The following is a 22,116-nucleotide window of genomic DNA, read 5'->3' as shown; positions in this document are numbered from 1 at the left end:
TGTGAACAGGGCTATACTTGCTGCTCAAGTGCTGCAAAACTGATGGCACAGCACCTCACGGTGCAAATGGATAATGATCCAAAGCAAGAAGCTGCACAGGTTTCACAAAATAAATAAATGGGATATTCATCAATGACCAAGTCAGTCACCTGAAGACAAAGCTGAAGGCAGAGAAACCCTCAAACTAGCTGTCGCTGAAGGCAGCTGCAGTAAACACGTAGGAGAGCATCTCAAGGGAGGAAACACAGTATTCTGTGATGTCAGCTTCAAGACTTCATGCAGTCACTGACTGCAAAAGATTTTCATCCCAATATATAAAACAATTCTTGTATTTAAAATTATGTTAGTTTGTCCTAGTACTTTTGAGCTTCAGAAAATGGGCTGTAATGTTCTATAAAAATAGTAGCATGTTAATGTGATACTTCTGTTATTTATCTGAAAGTCTGAACTGCACAGTCAAACCTTAATTTGCTCAGTTGTGGTTTATGGAGACAAAACTACAAAAAAAATTTTTTGTTCCTCCAACAAATTTTGGACCCAACTGTATATAACAGAAAATTTAAAAAGCACCAAAGATCCACTTTATTCATCCTTCATAGAACGAACATGTGGTTTTAATGATCATATCATGAAATACCTTATTCAATAGAAAAAAATATCAACGTCCAACTGAGAGAGGAAGTCAAACCAAACAATTCAGACATCTAAAGTACTACGGAAACAAATCAAATGATCCAAAGTTGTTTTTTCCTTTTGTGAACCTGAAGCTGTGATCCGCTGACACTGTTTGGGGACTACTTTTTATTTTCTTTTTCTTGACTATTCCCAGAAGTAAACAGTAAGAGGACATGAGCAGAGGAAATTCCAGCAGCTTAACATGGATCAGTGTTTACAGAATCTGAAGAAGCTCCTCCCTCTTGGGATAACACACATAAATCATCAACCGCTCGGTGACATGCAACTCAGCAGCAGGTAAAAAAAATACATGCAAAAAGAAACACCTTAGAAAATTTAACATGTAAATATTCAGCATCAGTTTTATTGCAGTTTAAAAGATGCATATTCATGTTATACATTCCTCAGAAATGATTTCTATAGAAGTCAAAGTAAAACTACAAAAGCTACTATTACATTAGACATACACACATACACACAAATCTGAAGCCTTGTTTTGAAACGCCTGTGCTACTTTACTGTTTTCTATTCATGTTAGTGGATCTGTGGATGTAAACTGAACCTGTGCTCAATTCCCAACACAGCTGCTGCAAGTTTCCCAGAGTGCAGAACAAAGCTTGAAGTCAGTAAAAGCTCTTAAGCAGACTTAGCAACCAAATGCCAAAAATACCTGAAAGCACATAAGGGTCCTTCTTGTGTTTGGGCAGCAAACAACAGTCCTGACAAGAAGGCGAAAGCAAATTCCAGAGTGCTGTTAACTCACAATTTAGGTCCATTGCTGTGTACCATTTACACTCTAGTCCTATTGAACACCATTTTTATGAATATAATCACTACTATCCACCTATCACTGCAAGCTAGTAACAAATCAAATCACTTTAGATCTTTTATAGTCAATGTATATAATAAATTGTTCCACTAAATTGATCGCTGATACAATGAAACAGAAGTTAATAGTATCCACTTGAATGTAACTTTGCACAGATTAGCTATAAACTGCAGTGTATGTAGTAGTTATTTATAACACTCTATAAGAACACTGCAGTAGTTTACATTACCTTTTAAAACATACACTATGAAGACATTTTAAATGTCTGCATTAGTACAATGTTATACATAATGAATGTTTACATGCTGCTTAGAAATGCAGAGTTAGAACTGAAGAAGTCTCTTGGAGCTGAGCTGAGAAGCTGAGTTGCATTCTTTCCAACCTCCTTAGAGTCATTTTTTAACGAGTTGTGACTTTTATCATTTATTTTTAATGCATTCACCTCACCTGGCATTTCTATCCGTATCAGTATCTGTTACTATGTTACATTTTTCAGCTCAGTTGGTAATTTTAATGCTTCCAGTTAATGTGGAAATGTCATGCTGTATTGCTGCACTCTGATCAATTTAAACTGATGTTTGTTTGTTTTTTACCAAATTATTATATTATTATATGTATGTCTAAAAAACAAAACAAAGTGTAACACTCTGCATTACAGCTTGTTTGTCTGAGTTTTTTCTAATGGTCAGTAAATCCCGGCATGGGGAAGGGCCTGGCGAATAGCTCCACCCGCTGGCGGAGCTCTGTGATGCGTGACACTGTATCTTGGTCCTCCAGCAGAAATAACTTGAAGCTAGCCAGGTTTCCTGTTTGGAGACAGAAAGGCAAAAAAATTGCATTTATTCTTTTTGCTTGTTTCCTGAACCCTACTCACAGCTAATAAATGATCCACAGTCCTTAGCTGCAAGAGAAATAATGAATGCTGAACACATATTCGAGCATTAGTAATCTATGTAAGCAAACAACATGTCAGTATGGTGAATCTGCTGTACGCAAAACCCCAAACACCACCACTCCCACTGGATGAATCACAGGTTTAGACGAAACTCCCTCACCGGTCTTCTTCTTCACGTCCAGTGCAATCTGAATCCCTTCATCAATCAACTCCACAACTTTTTCAAAATCTGTCTCCTTAAACTGCCGAGAGGTCAGAGCTGGAGCTCCTGTAAGAAAGTGACAGATAAAACAATCGTTAGATTAAATGGTTTGATTGTTGTCAATAGTTCATAAAGAGAGGGTTGGATTGAGGTACATGGTGACATACTGAATGATGGTCCGGCGATAAGAACTACAGATATAGTGACATGTAGCAGGAAACACAGACACATCACAGAGTCAGACACTCCGAGTGAGAAGAAAGGGTCTGCTGCCATACGGGCAGAATGACAGAGTGGCTGACAGAGTCTGTCCAAAGTAGCTCCACTCCTGTAACTCGTTCCTAGATTACTAAATTTTGCACAAGCTGCACTTCTATTAAAGCGAGTACCAAGTCGAAGTCCTCCTGGAGTGAGGGCGCTCTTATCTCCAGGACAGGTGTTCTTGTTGGCCGTGATTGACACCAGCTCTAGGACCCTCTCAGCTCGAGCACCATCCATACCACGAGGTCGAAGATCAACCAAAACCAGGTGGTTGTCTGTTCCACCTGAGAAGCGGAAGAGGAGGATAGATCTATAGGATCTGTATTTGAGGAAATGTTTCTGATGGTGAAATTCTCATCAAGTCTTTCCTGGAGACAATGAGGAGACGTGCAGCTGCTACCGTAAAATATTACTCACTGTTTTTTTTCCATTCAACTGTCAAGTGAAGCTTAAGTGAACTTTTCCAAAGTTATAAAAACAGAATGCAAATGAGGCTGAAGCAAATGCAAAGTGATCCAAAAGCAATTGCATCAGACACTGGAGAGGTAGAAATGCACTGCTCGTTTAAATGCTGAGTCTAATTTCATAGTCAGAGAAAGTCGTTTATTTTAATTTGTATGAAATAATTTGTTTTTAATGCAAAAATATACAATTTCAACATCAAAGACTCTCTCAGCACCTGACACCAAGGTGTAGCCTTTCTTAAGTAAAGCATTGGCCATGGCTTTGGTGTTCAGCAGCACTTGATGGATGTATCTCTTGAACATGGGAGTGGAAGCCTGCAGAAGCAGAAATCATGTCGTGTGAGAGAATAAGATTGTATTCAGATACTCCAAATCCAGACCGCTAATGTTCTGTCTGAGGATTTCATCTTTAATTGAATTTGTGGGCTATTATTGAACATTAAAGATTAAAATACGCATCTTGACCTGTTTGAGGGCGACAACCACCCCAGCAATGGCATGGTTGTGAGGTCCTCCCTGAAGTGATGGAAACACAGCAAAGTTCACCCTGTCCTGGAGGTCATAAAGGACTTCCCTGCCTTTCTTATCCACGGACCTCACACCTTTCCGGTAGAAGATCAGGCCAGCCCTGCAGAGCAGAGAAAGGACACCAAATGTGCTTAGCTGGACATGTGCAGAATCACATGTATAAAGCTCAGAGCTTAGGGCTCAGATCCTAACCTTGCTCCACGCAAGGACTTATGGGTGGTGGAAGTCACAAGGTCAGCGTGCTCAAAAGGAGAGGGAACAGCTCCTGCAGCCACCAGGCCACTAATATGAGCCATATCTGCCAGCAGGTAGGCACTCAGCTCCGCACACAACTAAAAGACACACAGCTCAACATGAATCCCACAAACCTGAAATCCTGTTACTTTCTCAGCTTTTATTTAAATGTCCAAGTATCTCATCACACTTCAGTAACTCAGTAATCTGATTTGTGGTAGAGTTAACAGCTGTTGGAAGTTTCTGAGACACCTTCTCGTAAACATTAAATGAAGCACCTTCTTCATGCGAGAGTAGTCGATGAGACGAGCATAGGCGCTGGTTCCTGCTATGATAAGTCTGGGTCTGAAAAGGCGAGCAGTCTTCTCCAGCTGGTCATAATCTATGAGACCTGTTTGGGGCTGAGGGGGATTCAGGAACAGGGGGTAGAGAGAACAGCTTACACTTTCTTATGTCTTTAAACGGATCACAGGTTTGAAACCTTAATTCTGTTTGAATACTACTTACATCTACTTTGTAAGGCATCGATTCAAAGTAAATAGAGGTGGCTGAGACTCTTTTGTTGTCTGACATGTAGCCGTGGGTAAGGCTGAAATGTGAAGGACAAAATATATATTTATAACAGAGCGCACGTGTGCAGAAGATGAGCAGGTGCAGGGTGGACAAAAAGCTCCGTATAAAATGTTATTATGGGAATGGAAATATCCTCTGCTTGAGCATGTCTAGCATGAATGAACTTTGACATATTGACTCACTGTCCCCCGTCAGGCAGATCCAGGCCCATGATGCGGTCATGAGGCTGCAGCACAGAGGTGTAGGCTGCAAAGTTAGCAGGGGATCCAGAGTATGGCTGAACATTAACGCCCCACAGATTGGGATCCAGGCCAAAGACTGAGAGCGCTCGCTTCTGACACAGCAGCTCGATCTGGTCGACAATCTCCGCACCTCCGTAGTATCTGACAAAGACAAAAAAAGAAACATAGAATCATCTCATATTATTGTAACGCACACACTTCATATTGTAATTTATCATATTGTACAATAACTGTATAATTTTGCAACAAATCATGTGTACTGAATCATGCAGTATCCTTATGTATCCTATCACATCTTCAAACTTTGTATTCTGTCATATCATGGGGTGTCGTAAAGTATTGTTCCATTTATTTGGCTATATGTTATTGTTTCTTACTGAAACTGTACTATGATGGATAACACTGATCACTGTTGTGTATCACATCAGATTTTATTACATCGTATAGTATCATAGTATTGCTTTCTTTTGCATTCAATCATATCATATTCAACAGACTGTATTGCATCGTATGCTGTCATATCACTCTATATCATGTCACTGTCCTTTAATATACTTTGTGCACTTTTAGTTTGTGTTGAGCTGGATTATATTGCTATATGCTATGTGAACAGCCCTGAATTATGCTGGGAAAAGAAATGCAAACCTTCTTGTTTTAAAGCCCATTTGCCTTTAAATGAAATTTTATAAGCTTCATGTGCTGGCTTCTGAAAATAGTTTTAATGACTAAATCAATATATGTTTAAAGTAGGCGATCCTTATTACCTTTGTCCTGGGTATCCCTCAGAGTATTTGTTGTTCAGACAGGAGCCCTGTGCCTCCAAAGCTGCACGACTGCAGAAGTTCTGGAGGGACAAACAAAAAAGCATCAAAACCTGCAGTAAATTTTTATCATACTTATATATTCAGAAGTCTGTCACCAAATATAACCTGTTTTATTTTTTAACCAGATATGGCTTTTATTTATCTTCAGAAGGACGACTGAATACCCCTGCCGGGGTGTTTTGCAAATACTTATTGCAACAAAAATGGAGCAGATGCTTTTAACAGCCTATTGTATAAGCTACAAATGAGCCATATTTGATTATTTAAAGAAATCAGAGCGCATTAGAGGTACTGTCAAGTGCTCTCCGTCTGTGAGGTGCCCACACTTGAAAAAGACCAGACTTTGAATTTCACTCACTTTATTTTGACCAGCTAGTTTGATAGCTGGTAAGTAGATGGATAGATATAGATAAAAAATAAAGAACATTTCATTAATCATTCAGATAAATTAAATGCATTATAGAGAATAGAAATGAAATAACAAAAATATATACACTTCAGTAAAGCCATTTAACATAGCTAAAGCTAAATACTTTTGTCTAAACTATCATTTAACCCAGTTTAAGTCAGTTTTACATTCATTGGGTTTTTAATCACAGAGCTGAGTAATTTCAAACAACGAAGATGAAATAAACTGGTTCTTGAATACACAAAATGTGTCTACCTTGCATTTTTCACTTTTTATAAACAATTACATTTTTAAAGTATACATTTTTTAGTAGTTTAGAGACTTTAACCAAGGATTTTCTTTTACAAAGAATTATTTTCCTTAAATTAAACCAAACATATTTACACTAGTTTTAAGATTTACCAAGGATTTGGGGTAACTATTTTTAGTATTAATTAACATAAATATGTGGGAAACACTATCTACATAAACAATTTATTCAAACTTAAACATTCATTTTAATATTAATATAATTTTTTAAACTTAAATGCAGTAACTATTTCCCAAAGCATAAATACATTTCCACAATTGAGCTTCCATAGTTCCCAAACATATAAACAGCAAATATGAGTCCAAGAGCTTACCGATAGCCCGTCTAGCTCAAAGTCTTCCTCACAGTGGAACGTGGATTGTGCTTTGTTTGCTGTCCTCTCAGTATGTCGCACCCGGGTCAAATGACTGCTGCATGCATTTTAAGGTCTACTAGGCATGCCAGCCCTTGATTGCTCTAATTCAGCTCACCTGGCGGAGCGGCGCGCACCAGGCCACGCTTAGTTATAGATTGCACACAAGGTCTAATCAGCAGCCATGCGCAAGCAGCAGCACTGAGCAGGTAGTGGGCAGGAGGAGGAAGAGAGGAGTAACAGCCACACCTACTAGGTCAGCACGACACCTCCCACTCGATCTTTGCTCAGCACTGCCTGGAAAGATCGCACTCAGGTGGGCTGGTCCCTTGCTTGATCTTCCACCGGTAAAAGGACCACAAGACGCCGGATGTCCCGATGTAAAATGGTGCCCAGCTCAGGACTTGTGGTAGCAGATTTTGGACTCTTGATTGCAATGCTGGAACTTGGAGAGACCCTCACATGCACATCTCGAACGATCCCTTTGGAATCAGGATTCACGCTGATGACTTTTGCGAGTCTGAATTGCCCTCTAAGGGCATTTTGGTCGCAGAGCCAAACTATGTCTCCAACAGCAATGTTTCTCTCTGCAGTATGCCACTTACTGCGGATGAACAGGTTTGGTCCAGCGAGTTGGCTCCAGGACCTCCAGAAGTTGTTGACCATGGTTTGTATTTCCTTCAGCCTTTTGAAAGGATAATTTGTGAAGTCGATAGTCTTGAAGTCCCCACTTTGTGTGGCTCGACCAAGCAACAGATTATTCGGCGTGATGTAGTCAATGCGATCTTCTCGGCTCTGAATTCTGGCATCAATGGGTCTCTCATTTGCAAGGTTGGCAGCTAGCTGGAGTGCTGTCAGGAACTCACTGAAGGTAAGAGCCTCTGTATTGCCAAGAGTATGAAGGGCTCTCTTGGTAACTCTGACAGCAGCTTCGGCGGCCCCATTTCGGTGAGGTGAGTCAGCAGGAAGAATCTTCCATGCCCAGGTGGTCTCATTTTTGGCAGAGTATTCTTCAAGCAACTCCTTGTTTTGTTGTCTCAGGTAAGCATACATTTCTTCTAATACAGGCTTGGCGCCGACAAAGTTTGTGCCAGGATCTGACCAGATTTTTCGGGGATGGCCTCGGACAGAAGTGAACCTCTGGTAGGCAAGCAGGAAGCTCTCTGTTGATAGTGTGCTCGCTAGTTCGACATGAATGGCTCGGCTTGCCATACAGCAAAACACAACTCCCCAAACTTTCATGGTCACTCTTCTCTTGACATCATCCCTCACATGATAGGGTCCAAACAGGTCGACAGATGTGAATTCGAATGGTGCAGCAGGATTTGACCTCTCTTCAGGTAAGTCTCCCATTACTTGCTTACAGGTTCTTGCCTTTGCCTTCTTGCAGATGATGCACTGGTCAACGACCTTTTGGGCAATAATTCTTCCTCTGACAACCCAAGCCTTCATTCTCATCCGCAGTAAGGTTCCTGCCACTCCGTCATGTCCCTCGCTGTGTGCTTCTCTGGCAAGGAGGGTGGATAACCAGGCTTGGAATGGTAGAAGGGGAACGGCTTTGCGGTCTTTTCTGAAGGTCTGGATTCTGCCACCACAAACTAGAAGTCCACTTGTTTGGTCTCTGTAAACGACTAGTCTGTCTGTTGTGGTGCTTGGGAAGGTGACGCCCTCTTGTGCTGCTTGGCAAAGGTCTCGAAAAGCATCTCGTCTCTCGCTGACTGTGAGGACACCCAAAGATGGTACTACCTCCCACTTTTCTTGGTCTCTGGTCTTGGATCTCATGAACTTTTTGGCAACCCTCCAGACCCACGCCACGGTTCCAATCAGCCTTCTCAGGTTGCTGAATCGCCTTTCGTCGATTAGCTGTTGGGTTGCTACTCCTGCCAGTGGTCTTCTCGACTCTACGTGTGCTGAGTCCTGAGCTGCCTTGATGTGGACTCTGGTAAGGACCGCAACAAAAGTCTTTTTCTGTAGCTTTGTGACCTTTTCTCGAGCTTGGGCAGCGACTTCTCCGGCGGATTTCTTCAGCCACTCATTTTCAGGAAGTTGGAGAAACTTTGGACCCGACTGCCACTCGGAGTCCTCGGTTAGGGCATTTGGACTGGCCCCTCTGGTGAGAATGTCTGCAATGTTTGCTGACCCGGGAATCCACCACCAATCTTGGACATCAGTGCTACTCTGGATTTCACCAACGCGGTTTGTGAAGAAGGTCTGGAAACCGTAGCTCTCACGCTGGATTGCACCCAAGACGGTCTGGCTATCGACGAGGTGGTACCATTTTTTGACCTGGATTCTGCAGTGTCTGTGGAAGTAGGTCTTCAGACGGGCAGCAAAGACTGCGCCACACATCTCTGCTTTAACAGGATCGCCTTTGTGGTTGAGAGGCGTCAGTTTGGCTTTGGACTCTACTAGTCTCACAATGACACTATGGCTGCAGCTCCAGCGAAGGTACATCACTGCGCCATATGCATGTTCACTGCCATCAGAGAACGTGATGGCACTGGGGTCTGCACAGGGATCTGGTGGAGTCAGGGCTCTAGTGAAATGCAGTTTCTTCAGGTCAGCATACTCTTCCAGAAGCTTTATGGCGTCTTCTCGGAGACCTTCAGACAAGGCTGCGTCCCATGTGTCTTCGAGGCAGTGCTTTACTTTTGCTTCTTGGAAAGCTCTCCTTACCAGGATGGCACCCTTTTGTTTGACGGGAGTCACAAGACCGAGTGGGTCATATAGGCCGGAGACTTGGCTTAGCAGTTCTCGCCTGGTGAGTGGATCATCATTGATGGTGTAGCCAAGGCCAAGGGCTTTGTTGTCATCTTCTGTCAGCTGGTTCGGCAGGATCATAGTCTTTGGCTCTGATCGAGGCAACTCTTTCTTTGACTCCTCCCTCCCACTTTGACTGGAGTAGACCCAAGGCTTCATGTAGAATCCTCCAGCTCTCAGGATGTGCTCGATGTTGGCTGTTAGGCGTCTCAGATGGTCGAGGTCATTGTGTGATGTCAGAATGTCATCGACATAAGCATCTTCTTCCAGCACACGTTTCTCTTCTTTGAAGTGACTGAATGAAGGTAGGTTTGCAGTTTCTCTCATGGCGACTTGGGCTACGCAACCAGCAGGTTTGTCTCCAATGTTGACTCTTGTTATGGCATAGTCTTCTATGCCTGCATCTTCTGTGTCACGCCACAAGAATCTGTGCAAGTGGACCTCTCGATCTTCCAGCCAAACGGAGTTGTACATCTTGCGGATGTCACCAAGGGCGGCGTAGATACCAGCTCGGAACCTCAGCAGGACAGCTCTTATCGGGTTCCGGACATCAGGACCTTTGATAAGGATGTCATTCAGGCTGAGGCCTCTGTACTTCTGGCTGCTGTTCCACACCAACCTCACTGGGGTAGAGACCGAGTGTGGATTTGGCGCGATGAGGTGGCTTATATACCATACCGGCCCAGTCCAACTCTGCAGGACTTCTTTGGACAGCTTCACTGCAGCTCTGCGGTTTACCATCTCATGAACTTGTGCAGCATAGGCCGTCTTCCATTCAGGTTCTTTAGATAGCTTCATCTCGGTTCTGATGAATGTTGCTTCTACCGCTTTCCTGTTATTTGGCAAGGTTGCTGGATCTTCTACCCATGGGTATTTGGCATGCCAATGCGGTTCACTGCTGTGGTCATCTCCAGTTGAATAAGTCAGGCCATTTCTCACGATCTCCATCTCCCTCTCCCTCTCCCTCTCTTCTGCAAGCGTCATTTCTTTACCCCCTGGCTGGCAGTTCCCACAACGACACCCTCCACATCTCGGCTGGCAAGCGGCTCCGATGCTTTCCCACCTCCACCACTTCAGAAAGTCTCTGCTGCTGGTAGCTGTGGTGGATAGAGTCTCAGGGTGATCAGGATGCTGACAGGAAGCTAGGTCTTTAGTGAACTCTTGGTACTTGAATGCAGCAGCTCTCATTGATCTTGCGAAATGAGTCTTGGAGGTGTGGGCCATCAAAGTGACTTCCTCAAAGAGGTCTGGATGCGTGCCCCCAATTGTCTTGCCAAGTGGACCGTCCCAGAGCACCAGGTCACCGATGGAGCGGATCTTTTGGGGCACCAGCTGGCCTTCTTTATGGCTGATTAGAAGCTGGATCTCTCTGGGTCTGATGAGGTCTTGGAGAGGGATGTCAGGGAAGATCTTCTGTAGCTTTTGAGGTGGAACATGTCTTCTCACTTCAGCAATCTTGTCAAGACCATAGCAGACTAACTGGTGAGGCTTTAAAGTTCCTCTTGAGGTGTTGACACGGATCTTGAGAAGGTAGCGCTTGGTTGCCACAGACACCTTCATACCTCCGACACCCTGGATGACAAGCATGATGTCTTCACTGCGAAGGTTGAGCTTACTTGCAGCTTTATGGGTTATGTAGTTTGTGTCAGATGCTAGATCAATTAGTGTCCCAATTCTCTGCCCATCATTGGCGATGATGTCAAGGAGCATCAGGATCACAGGGTACTCTTTTAGACCAGTCTCCTCCAGTAGACCTCTCTCTGCTGCCATGGAGTTGAAGGCTCGTGATGAGACATTGCAGAAAGCTTCCCGACACTGCTGCGCTAGCTCTGGCGATAGTTTAGAGATGAATTCTTCTTGAACCTCTGTGTACCTCCTCCCCTCAGCTCTCGCCGGACCAGACTTGGGCCTTTGTGATAAGGGTTGTGGCAAGGGACAAAGAAGGTAATGATGCTGGTCTTTGCACTCTGGATTTCCACACAGGTAAGTCGTCTTTCTGCAGGGTTCGTCGTGGATCTCGAGGCACCTCTTGCAGGCTCCAAGTTGCTTCACTGCATCTTTTTTCTCCTGTAACTTTGTGTTGGTTCTAAACCGTCTGCAGATGTAGAGCTTTCTCTTGTGCTTTGGGTCCCCACAGATGATGCAGCCTGCTGGATCAGTACTGGATTTAACTGACTTGGTACGGGCGTACTTTATTGGGAACTTTGTTCTCTCCTTGGCAGGGTCGATGTCTCTCAGCTGGTCTAACTGCTCGTAGATGGACTCTTGAGATTGGAGGTATGCGAGCAGCTTGTCAAACCGGTTCTGATGAGTCACAGCATTCTTTGGATCAGCAGCGTGGGTAAGCCAGTCTTTCTTTAGTAACAGCCACACCTACTAGGTCAGCGCGACAGGTACTATAGTGATGCTGAGGGCTAAATATAGAAGAATCTAACTAGTACTGAATCCTTGCAAAGTTCAGCACGGTGTCAAATGTCAGAAAAGAGATGGAGCTGTGGAAAAAGGAAATGAATGTAAATGAATTTTTTCCCCTGTCTCAGTCTTTTTTTCTCCCACTCACATTTCAGCTTATCTTCTCTCACTGTCTTTCGCTTTCTCTTTCTCTGTCCTCCTCAGCCGCCCCCTCTGGGTTGTTATTTTACTAAACCTGTCACTGTTCAGGGATCCCTCAATCATTCCAGTGGGGTTTAAAACTAGTCCCCCAAGTGACATAAATCTCTTTCCATGACATTTTGAAACACTATCTTGACACACACAAACACACACATACACGATCGCTCCTCCTTCTCTGTCTCAGCTTTAAATGTGGGGATCAGTGAAAGAAATCAGTGGGGGGAACCTAATGGGATCATTTGACTATGTTCCTGAAGATGAAAAAAAAAGCAGGGTCTCTCCTCTGGGAGTTGGCTCAGAGCGGCAAATGACTGATAGCACATGTAAAAGAAGGTTAAACCTTTCAGATGTCATCGTGAGTGATAGTGCTGTGGATGCATAATTGGTGGAGAATAAAAGAATAAAAGCTCCCGTCTTTTCCCACAGCTTCCACTTAGTCAAAATCACTGACTTAAAAGGAGTTGGTGGGGTGCATGGGAAATCTCAGTGAATGCTGAAGAAAACAGTAAAATTCTGGAAACTACAACTCTGATGACTTGAGATTTCACTGCTGACAAATGTGCTCCTCTGTGAAGAACAAAACATCTTTCAGCCCAAACTCAGTGGAGTATTTTACTGTAAGTCTGTGGAGTGTGCAGCTCTTTCATGAATTTTGCGTCGCAAAACCGATTTTTATCCTGGCTGACCAAAAAATGAGGTCTTAACGTTAAATGTAAGCCTATAGACTCATTACCCCGGTATTTATTTTTGACTGACATCATCTATTGAACAATCAAGTAGGAGGAAAATTAAAATTCTTATTTTTAAAATATTGTTCACTATATAAAAAAAGCTGTAAAAATACAGGAAATTTGCACATGACTGTAGTGTTGACATGCCGGTGCCTTTGAGCTAAACTAGATCATCATCACTATTTTTTTGTCTCTGTTGAACATAAATACACACAGGACTTTTAATATTTTAGTTCATATCAATAAGTTATATTTTGATTGCTGGCTGTGCATGTGTGATGTGGTTATTGAGCCACCATGACCAAAACTCTAGCAGTGAGTGATTTTCTGGGTGTTTTGAGATTTTTAACGCACTAGGATTTTTATAAATGTGTTTCTAGGAGTAGAATAGCAACAAGTTACATAATAATTTTATGATAGTCAAACAGCTGACAGTATTTCACTGTAAAGCTTGTATTTTACAGTGAACAGCACATTTCCATAAGACTTGCACTTGAAACTGTCATTCTAGATTACAGCAGGTACTCTGTGAAATCACAGTTTAATGCCGGCAATTCTAGTTGCTTTTATTTTATTTTAATTTAACAATGAACAGCACAGTTTACGTGTCACACCTCTTTTTCCAGAACTAATTTTGCACAGAGATTATGTGTGACGCAATACACAGAGCAAACATTTAAACAGCCACTTTTGATTCCCCTCAGCAGCAGCCTGCTGAGGGGAATCATACATATAACGTGTTGTTTTTCCAATCAAGATTTACTGAAGATTTAGCTTTCATGTTTTTCCTCTTTTATTTAATCTCCTTATGGTACTTTGATCACATTTTCTTCTCTTTCATCTAAATGGGGTCTGACCTCTGATGCAATGAGCTCCAGTCCCCGACACTGCCTGTCCTTCTCCTGCTGCAGGAGTCTCCACATCTCTGGGTCATCCTGAGCTAGGCTCTCCTGTCCTGTCCACCCATCGCTGCTGCTGCTGCTGCTGCTGCTGCTGCTGAGGTGTCTTCTGCAAGATTTTGCAGTCATCTGCTTCTGTCGGCCCAAACATGCTGAAGCACTGAGAAAAAGGGGCTGCAGCGTGGGGGGTAGTGGATGAACACACAGGAATGATTTCAGTCACTGAATAAATGTACACTTTTTGAATAATGATTTTAAAGCTGTTCACTAGTAAGTACCCTGGGGCGACCGTGTTACATTTCTTGCGACCTGCTGTTCTAAACTGCTCAGAGAAGTTAATAAAAACCTCTTGAAGGCACAAATACCAAGTCACGGGGTGCGATGCAACTCTCCATTGTGCTTTAAATGCTCTGCAGAGTGTAAAAAAAAAGTTTCTGGTGGGGGGTTCTTTTTCATCCTTTGGTGTCTTTTGAAACCCTGATGAAGAGTAAGCCTGTGCACAAATACTTTCATCCCTCAAAATGATAATACTTTGCACTTGGGGTTTGTAAACAAGGGAGTTAGAATAATGTGGCTTTTGATGTTCTAAACAACCCATTAAATGAAAGGCAGTAAAAAAAAACACAAAAAACCCCCAAATGTGTTATTCAATGGAGCAGTTATGGAAAACCTTGGACTTGAAAAATGTACTGCGTATGGGCTGGTCAGACATGGAGGGGCTTAGTTATCAGGGTCTTGTTTGTTGAAACCAGCTTGTGCCTGCATGATAGTTATGCAACTATGTGTTACTTTGGCCTAATAGACAGATTACTGTTGAAGCATAAATATATGTTAAAGTAAGTCTCCTTTCATCTTTTGTATTCGCTGTGTTTTCTAAGCCTTGAGTATAGTAAGTCTTGCATAAAGTGCAGACTGTGCAGTCAACTTTCTTTCAGCAAAATAAAGAAATAAATAAACTGGGACAGCAGTGTGTGTTTCTCTTTTGGACTGAAAAATACAAAGAAAAAATCTTCAAACCAGACATTTTTATCAGGGTTGACTTTTAGTCACAAGCTGGCCTACTTACAGTTATAAGTGACTTATTTACAACTACTCTTACATGCAGAAAAAGGGTCTCCTGAAGCAGATATAAGTGCACGTAATTTAAAAAAACAAAACGTACTCACCTGTAATCTTTGCCTTAACGTCAGAGAGAGCATGTCTGCAACAGCTGAGGGAAAAACAGAAAACTTCCCAGGTGCAAAGGGTGAAAGTAAAATCAGTACTGGATGTAGCCAGATACCGGACGTGTACTTTGTGTCACTGATAATAATGACTACAGTAAATAATCCCTTTCATCTCGCTCTGTGAGTTCTTTGAATAGGAAACTTCCATAAAACGAACAGGCATAGAAACAATTTCATAGTAAAAACATTAGCTGAAGTCAGTCTGTGCTTTAAAAGAAAACCTACATGTGATTCTGTCCTTAAACATAGATACATATACAATATTATCTTTATTTTTCAAGTAAAAAAAAAAAAAGAATACAAGTCAAATTTTGGATGAAAACCTCAATTAATGCATAATCGTGAGGCAAAAGTTTTAAACACAAATTCAAAATCAGCGTTAATGTTTTAATGAGTGTGCTTTCAGACAACACAAAGCTTACACAAAACTTAAATCCTTAAAAAAGACAACACAAGTTTTGGCTCAATCTGCATTCACTGACAGGCTGACAATGTATCTTTATGTTGAAGGTGTTTGGAAAACTGAACATATGATTCTGAAGGATGTTTGAAGGACGAGTGAGAAGTCAGTGTATCATATCTCAGAATTTGTCACCCAAAGTGCTGCTGGTTCTGCTCAGGGCAAACTTTCTGCACCAGTCTGTAATCCGTGCCAGTGAAGGCGATGAAGATGCATATAACCTTAAATGGTTTGGCACAGATCCAGGCTGCCTGGGACTGGGTGTTTTCTGAGTAGCATGTCTGGCCTGGGTCGTACATGCAGGGCTTGGTCTTCTTGGACCGGTTGGTTCTCTGGTACTCGATCCGGCAATTGAGTTCAGTCACCATCATCATGTCCTGCTGCTGCTTCTGCTGTTCGGCAGGAGTGGAGCTGGTGGACTGAGGAGGGCTTGGCAACTGGGACATCAGATCTGGGAGCAGTACTGAGTTTTTAGTGTGAACACTCTGAGATGCAGGATCAAGAACCTCCCATCCCACAGCTTTGGAGGGTGGAACGATGCTGACGGATATGTTCCCCAGACGGGATGAATTGTGGCGGAAGTAGACGCTGAATGTTCCATTGATGTGATCCACAATCTTCCCTGTCACCAAGAGGCTAAATTTCACTGTTTTCACATTAAAGTAAAAATCCCCCCAGCCCAGGATCTTTTTGGCCTTTGGGGAAGTTTTAGCTGGAGGTTTGGATTTGGGAGGAGGACGATACAAATACTGATCCAGGGCTTGTGAGAAGTTCTGAGGCCAACCGTATGGGCCAAGCGAGCCATAAGCAGGTGTTTTATGTTTGGTGGAGATGATCTGTAAATCTTTGGAGATATGTTTAACTTTCAGTGCTGCTCCACCAGCACCTTCTCTTCCTCCTTCCTCCTCACCCCACTCTTGGCTTTGAAATTCCAGTTTCTTGGATATCTCTTGGACCTGTGGAAAAAAAGCATAAAATAGTGAATTTTGAAAATGTTCTTCATCCATTGTTACAAGATATAGCTTATTTGTCAGCTTACATACAGCTGTGCTCAGAAGTTAACAGTCACTATGGGCATAAATGTCATGGGGCTTTGGGGTTTTAGTGAACTGTTCTTTTTCCAGGGATTGTACAACATACATATTTAATGACTTAAAAAATAAAACAATAATTAGCTTCACAAGTCTGAAATGTTTTGGATTTTATCTAAGCTCAAAAGCATACATAAACCCCACTAACATTTGGTTAAATGTCTTAGTAAGTTTCACCTAGACCAAACACTATTGGTAGCCACCAACATGTATCTGGCATCATTCTTGCAGGATATTTGAACACTCTACTTGGCTTCTTTGAAGCATAGTCCACAAATTTCCAATAGGATTGAGATTTGTACTTTGGGAATGCCATTCCAGAAGCTTATTGTTAGCCTGCTTTATCGTGTTTTTGAGATGTTTGAACTCATTGTCCAACTCGGACATGCAGCTGTGTCCAAGCTGTTGATTTGAGGTGAAGTTGAAGTATTCGGAGAGACCCCTTCTTCATTATTCCATCTACCGTGTGCAATATACCAGTACCAATGGGAGCAGAACAGACCCAGGGCATTATGTGACCACCACCATGCTTGACAACAGGTACAGTGGTCTTAGAACCTCGCCCTTACTCCTCCAACAACCTCTTGTCATTGTGACCACACAGGTCAATCTTTGAATTATCGACCATTAAAATTTTCTCCAGAAGCCATTTGACTTGTCTGTGTGAGTAGCTGCAATCTTAGTCAAGCCTAAAAGTGGATGTAGATTTGTAGATTGTTTTAACTGAAGAAACAGTCCCTGTTAGGAAAAAAATCCCCCAAATTTGTGTTGTAATTGGCCGATTTGCCAAGTAGTGAAAAGACATGTTGCCTTGTTTTTTATTTATCTTTTTATTTATTTTGAATTCAGTAAGCACCACATGTAAAATTTCATCCAGCTTTTTGATACTGGCGTAGATACTGATATATCAAACAGAGGCAGAAAAAGAAAGAGAGACCCAAATCCTAAAATCGAACCTCTTTGATTAGCCGCAAACTACTGTGGCTGAATGCTAAAATCTGTGTTTTGTTATACTAATAAAACAACTCTTAAAAGCACCAAATGAAACTCATATCCACCAATGCTCACAGACAACTATAAGAACTTTATAATATCGACTGTAACCCAAAACAACTCTGGGGTTGTCAACATTGTCACCATTAAATACAGTAAAAAAAAACTACAGTAAAAAAGTCACAGGATTTTGTTGTTGGACTGCAGAAAGTGACAAGAAAGACGAAGAGCAAAACTGCCCTTGACCACCTGGATGACCACAAAGGAAGGACAGCTTGACTGTAGCTGCACTATAAGGCAGCACATAATCGATTTAAATAATTATTCTTCAGTGTTGCGGGCCCTCGCACTGAGAACGTCTTGAAATTGACTGTGATCAATAGGTTATCTCCTTCAGGCAAGGACTACAGTAATGAGGAACATGCACACACCCACACCACAAACAAACACAGTCCCGTTCTTGTTGCCATTAACACGTTTTAATTTGCCCGTCCGTTCGTCCTCTCTCACTCCCCCTTTAAAACTTTCAATCCTCGTTTCTGCACGACCTTGGTAATGGACCGTCTATAGGCTGATTAATCAATATGCTTGAGATAGAGAGAAACGTGGCTGCTGAAGAATCAATAAAATAATAAATGTATGAAAATGTGAAAAATATGCATCTGTTTCAGGCACATTTCCATATTGAGCTCCTTCTGTGCCAAATATGTCTCAGTGGTCTCAAAAAGACTAAAAAAATCTTTAACCTTTTTCCTCCTCCTCCTCTTCATTACCTTAAATATCCCAGCTTCTAATCCTGGATTGATTTGGACAGCTTCTTGAAATGAATAAGGGATTAAGCTTTCACCTGAATGCATCTTGTTAGGTAAGAGCTTACGACTTCACGTTTTGTTCGTTGTATTCATCACTTCCACCCACATTGTCCTCCTTCCTTCTACTGTCCTATTTTGTCCCTTTTTCGGGAAATAGATTGTATAAAGGTATCTACGCTCCCTGGCCTTTCCCCTGAAGTCAAATCAGATGAAACAGTATGGGTGAACAGGCTGCAGATTATATGAAAAAAATACACCACATCAAAATGATATATTAAGCTGCCTCTTACAGTGTTGACTCCACTGTACCGGAGAAACACTCCAAATATATTTTACAGGAACTAAAAACCAATCTGTTGCCACTAATTGCTTTAATGTTAAATATTTTGGCTTCTGTGATAGCGCCACATTTTATGCACAGCTCACGCAGAACTGAAGACATCATTAACACAGAGAAATACGGTAATTAACTCCACTTCAATGTCCCTCTTGGGTTTAAAAAAGAAATAGTACTCCAAAAATATAAGAGTGTGACCATGAAAACTAAATACGTCTTCATACTGATGAAGCAGCTTATCATAAGCCAGGCAACCACCTGCTGTTGTGTCTATTAAAATACACAAATCCCAATAAATCAAGTGATGTTTATGTAACACATTTGCTCTGCATGGCTGACATGTGGAGCTACGTCTCAGTATGCAAACTGTATATACAAAAAGTATATAACACCAATTTTGCACAATGAGTTTAGGATAAAAACTAATTGGACACTTCTCTTTTTATATAAACACTTACTTTAGCTTAGGTGTAATGGTGGATGCTCTGTGGGAGATGGGACAAGATTTTTTTACGCCTCTAGGGACATGAGTTGTTCACATTCACTGTTTAAGACTTGATTTCTGTTTTTGCCATAATGTGTCAGAGGCAGATGGAGGTTTAGGGCTAATCTCACCTAGATTTCTGAATAAACAGCTCCCAGGATATCATTATTTTACTCAAACAAGCGGGATTCTCATCCCCCCCCCCAAACCACCTCATCCCTGTGTGCCAATCTCTGCCTTCCTCCCCTAACCAAGTGCGCTCCAGCTGTGCCTATTGTTACAAACCCAAAGCTCCAGCTACGTGCTGTTCTCACCTGCCCTAATTGGAGCCCACAGTGTGACAGCAATGTCACCGGCTCAGTGTCAAGATGCCAGCACAGTGACTGCAACTGAGCAACAGCAGTGGAGGGGATACAAGCACAACACGTGTGTAAAAGTACCTGCAGAAGCAAAAAAAAAAGAAGTAAAAACTGAAAAGCAACTGAAAAGCCTGGGAGGAGTGTTTGCTTTTTTTAAGGACAGAGAGATAGAATTCTTGCCACTGGCTAAAAAGTTCCTTAATGTGTCAGTTTTTTGGGTTGTTTTTTTAACAACTTAACCAAGAAGAAAAAAAGAAAAAAAAATAAGTTTGAATGTTTTTAAGCCCCAGGGTGATGAAACTTCTTCAGACTGACAAAGCCCGTGCACTCATTTAGTTCAAGCAATAAAGCACAAAATGAGGTTGCTTTGAGGGTTTGCACTTGACATCTTAAATACCAGAGATGCAGATGATGCAGTCGGCTGCTCGTGCAGCATGAGAAAGTTGAATTAAAGAAAGGGGCGCAGATTAAATTACAACTACGCTTGAAAGAGAATTAGACACCATGGGACTGGAACAAATTTAAAATGTGATAGCGGTATATATATTCATCCTTCCTGAACTTTATCTAACAAAAGATTCCACTTTAATCAAGTCCTAGTACAATTTCACACCATGAAAACGTCTTCGGTCTTAAGTTTGAAAGTAACAAAGCGAATCACATCAGAGCAAGACACCGTTTCTCATTCCTAAAAATGAACAGGTCTCTGATTTTTTTTTTCACAATATTCTCAAAACAGCAAATCCCATGAAGTCTTTACCAAGTCATTAAAACTCTTTTCTACTTCTTAAAATCCCATGGCAAGTTACTTGTTACCTTTTAAAACTACAGTGATGTTTGGGATCATTTTGACAGTCCATGTCTTATTCTGCAACAGTGCTGTAATCTCAGAATGAGTGGCAGAAATCAAGCAGCACATAAATTTGATTATAACATACTGATCGATAATAATCAATGGTACACATTTACAGGAAATCTGAATGGAAGTAACTCTTCATGCACTTGGTGCAAAGGCTGTCTGCAGTCTACTCACTGATGAAGGAAGAAGCCACAGACAGGTGATGGCAAAGTTCAAACACAGAGCCCTCATTTTGCAGCAGCCTTTCTCCATCCAGAGAGTGGGACTTTGTTACAGACAATCTGCCCGAAAGAATAACGGAGTTAAAGTCGACTTTCACTTCTAAAGAAGAGGAGACAATCCGCAGTGAGAGACTCGAAAATCCCCAAGATCTGGAGTGAACACTCCACTCTGCTCGCCTCTCCTCTCCCTCCCACTGACTCCTGTTCTCTCTCTCTCTTACTCTGTTTTTTCCTTCTCTCTCTAGCCCCCAAGACACACACACACAAACTCACACACACATACGTACAACTGACTTGACGTGATCAAAAATTTATAATAAAGTATAGCATCCATAAGAGGAGAACAAATTTCTTGTACTGTAAATGTACACACACACACACACGCACACGCACACACACACACATCCTCATTTTCACCACCTGGACAGCCCTTATTATGACTCATCAACCCGTGAAAAGGCGCTCTCGGGCAGGCACAGTTTGACAGCCCTCCCTGTCCCCGCATAGCCACAGGGAGGCTGACAGAAATGACGAGGGCGCTCTCCGGGGATTGTGAAAAATTACTGACAACTGGTGAGATTCAGTGCCGCAGTGAAACTTTAAGCCACAGAATCACTGCGAGCAGTAACCAGCTACCTAAACTGAATAAAGAACCAAAATTAGATTTTGTATAAATGCACGAACCCACCGCGCTCCATCTGTGCGAGCACCTCCACACTAGTTCTTCCACTTGACGGATAACGATGAGTGTGAAAGAGCACCCGCATTTTAAACTGGTTTAACTTTGAAAGCATATGTTCGCTTGCTGCTTTGAGTGTGAGTTAAATCAACTTAGGTTTAATAGTTAGTTTAAAGTAATTTTGTGATTTGACATAAAAATCTCACTAAAGCAGGTAGCATTAGAGAAAATGTAAGACATGAAGATCGAGCCACTGCTTTCCTTGAGGGCATTTCTACAGCCGGTGTTTGTGTTGTATTCACAGTTAGTGAGTTTTTACATGTGGTCAGTGTTTCTGTGGCAGCAAAAAATGTGGTAATGTGAAGGGGATTAGCATTCTGAAGTATTTTAAATATAGTCCCTAAGCTGACCTTTACATGTATCTTTTTGTTTTGTAGACAAAGATAAGAAGTTACAATTGCTCACAAAACACACACACACACACACACACACACACACACACACACACACACACACACACACACACACACACACACACAACATGCTTTTGAATTATTGCAGCAACATAAAACTCATCATAGGTAAAATGTGTTTTTCAGCAACATGTTCTCCACAAATTAAAGTCATATTTTTCTTTCTTTCTTTTTCCTCAAAATCCATTTACTGGAAATAAACTGCTAACTAGCAGCATTTTAATGACTTCAAAATTTACAAGTGAGATATTTACTTACTAGATAAGTGAAAGAAAATGGATGGATGGATATTTAATGATTTACTGTACCAATGTATTTTAT

The 22,116-nt window shown here is 41.8% G+C and overlaps 2 protein-coding genes across 3 annotated transcripts; both read right to left on the bottom strand.

Moving 5' to 3' along the window:
• Positions 1 to 1,019: 1,019 nt before the first annotated feature.
• LOC146363999 (serine hydroxymethyltransferase, mitochondrial-like) lies at positions 1,020 to 15,076 on the bottom strand. 2 transcript variants are annotated; one of them, XM_084917241.1, is made up of 12 exons: positions 14,968 to 15,076; positions 13,760 to 13,975; positions 5,668 to 5,747; positions 4,844 to 5,044; positions 4,596 to 4,677; positions 4,367 to 4,489; positions 4,047 to 4,186; positions 3,792 to 3,954; positions 3,542 to 3,641; positions 2,991 to 3,146; positions 2,560 to 2,667; positions 1,020 to 2,310 (listed from the first exon to the last, which is right to left on the bottom strand). In XM_084917241.1, exons 1-12 carry the CDS (start codon positions 14,998 to 15,000, stop codon positions 2,183 to 2,185), a joined length of 1,530 nt encoding a protein of 509 aa, XP_084773367.1. In that variant the 5' UTR covers positions 15,001 to 15,076; the 3' UTR covers positions 1,020 to 2,182. The 2 variants fall into 2 exon arrangements, 1 of the variants encoding a protein (XP_084773367.1); XR_014798909.1 differs by lacking the exons at positions 1,020 to 2,310; positions 2,560 to 2,667; positions 2,991 to 3,146; ... (5 more) ...; positions 13,760 to 13,975; positions 14,968 to 15,076 and adding an exon at positions 6,760 to 13,743 and having other exon boundaries at positions 5,008 to 5,044.
• A 540-nt stretch (positions 15,077 to 15,616) lies between these two features.
• Positions 15,617 to 21,022, bottom strand: LOC146363998 (neurexophilin-2-like). The gene is made up of 2 exons (XM_084917242.1): positions 20,597 to 21,022; positions 15,617 to 16,443 (listed from the first exon to the last, which is right to left on the bottom strand). The coding sequence occupies exons 1-2, from the start codon at positions 20,672 to 20,674 to the stop codon at positions 15,619 to 15,621; spliced, it is 903 nt and encodes a 300-aa protein (XP_084773368.1). The 5' UTR covers positions 20,675 to 21,022; the 3' UTR covers positions 15,617 to 15,618.
• Positions 21,023 to 22,116: the final 1,094 nt, after the last annotated feature.

This window comes from Perissodus microlepis, chromosome 20, assembly GCF_051167445.1.
Source record: "Perissodus microlepis isolate ML-2025 ecotype Zambia chromosome 20, ASM5116744v1, whole genome shotgun sequence".
NCBI classification, from domain to species: Eukaryota; Metazoa; Chordata; class Actinopteri; order Cichliformes; family Cichlidae; genus Perissodus; species Perissodus microlepis.
The sequence above is the reverse complement of the archived record's forward strand: the minus strand, read 5'-3'. Positions and strand labels throughout refer to the sequence as shown.

What these genes read in the sequence shown, in the direction of transcription:
- LOC146363999 (XM_084917241.1), bottom strand. Translation starts at nt 15,000, where the DNA reads ATGCTCTCTCTGACGTTAAGGCAAAGATTACAG. An exon ending in AGGCTACACCTTGGTGTCAG is followed by an intron (nt 3,147 to 3,541) that starts GTGCTGAGAGAG and finishes TCCGCTTCTCAG; the next exon opens with GTGGAACAGACAACCACCTG. An exon ending in TCCAGGAGGACTTCGACTTG is followed by an intron (nt 2,668 to 2,990) that starts GTACTCGCTTTA and finishes ACTTTCTTACAG; the next exon opens with GAGCTCCAGCTCTGACCTCT.
- LOC146363998 (XM_084917242.1), bottom strand. Translation starts at nt 20,674, where the DNA reads ATGGAGAAAGGCTGCTGCAAAATGAGGGCTCTGTGTTTGAACTTTGCC. An exon ending in TGTGGCTTCTTCCTTCATCA is followed by an intron (nt 16,444 to 20,596) that starts GTGAGTAGACTG and finishes TTTTTTCCACAG; the next exon opens with GTCCAAGAGATATCCAAGAA.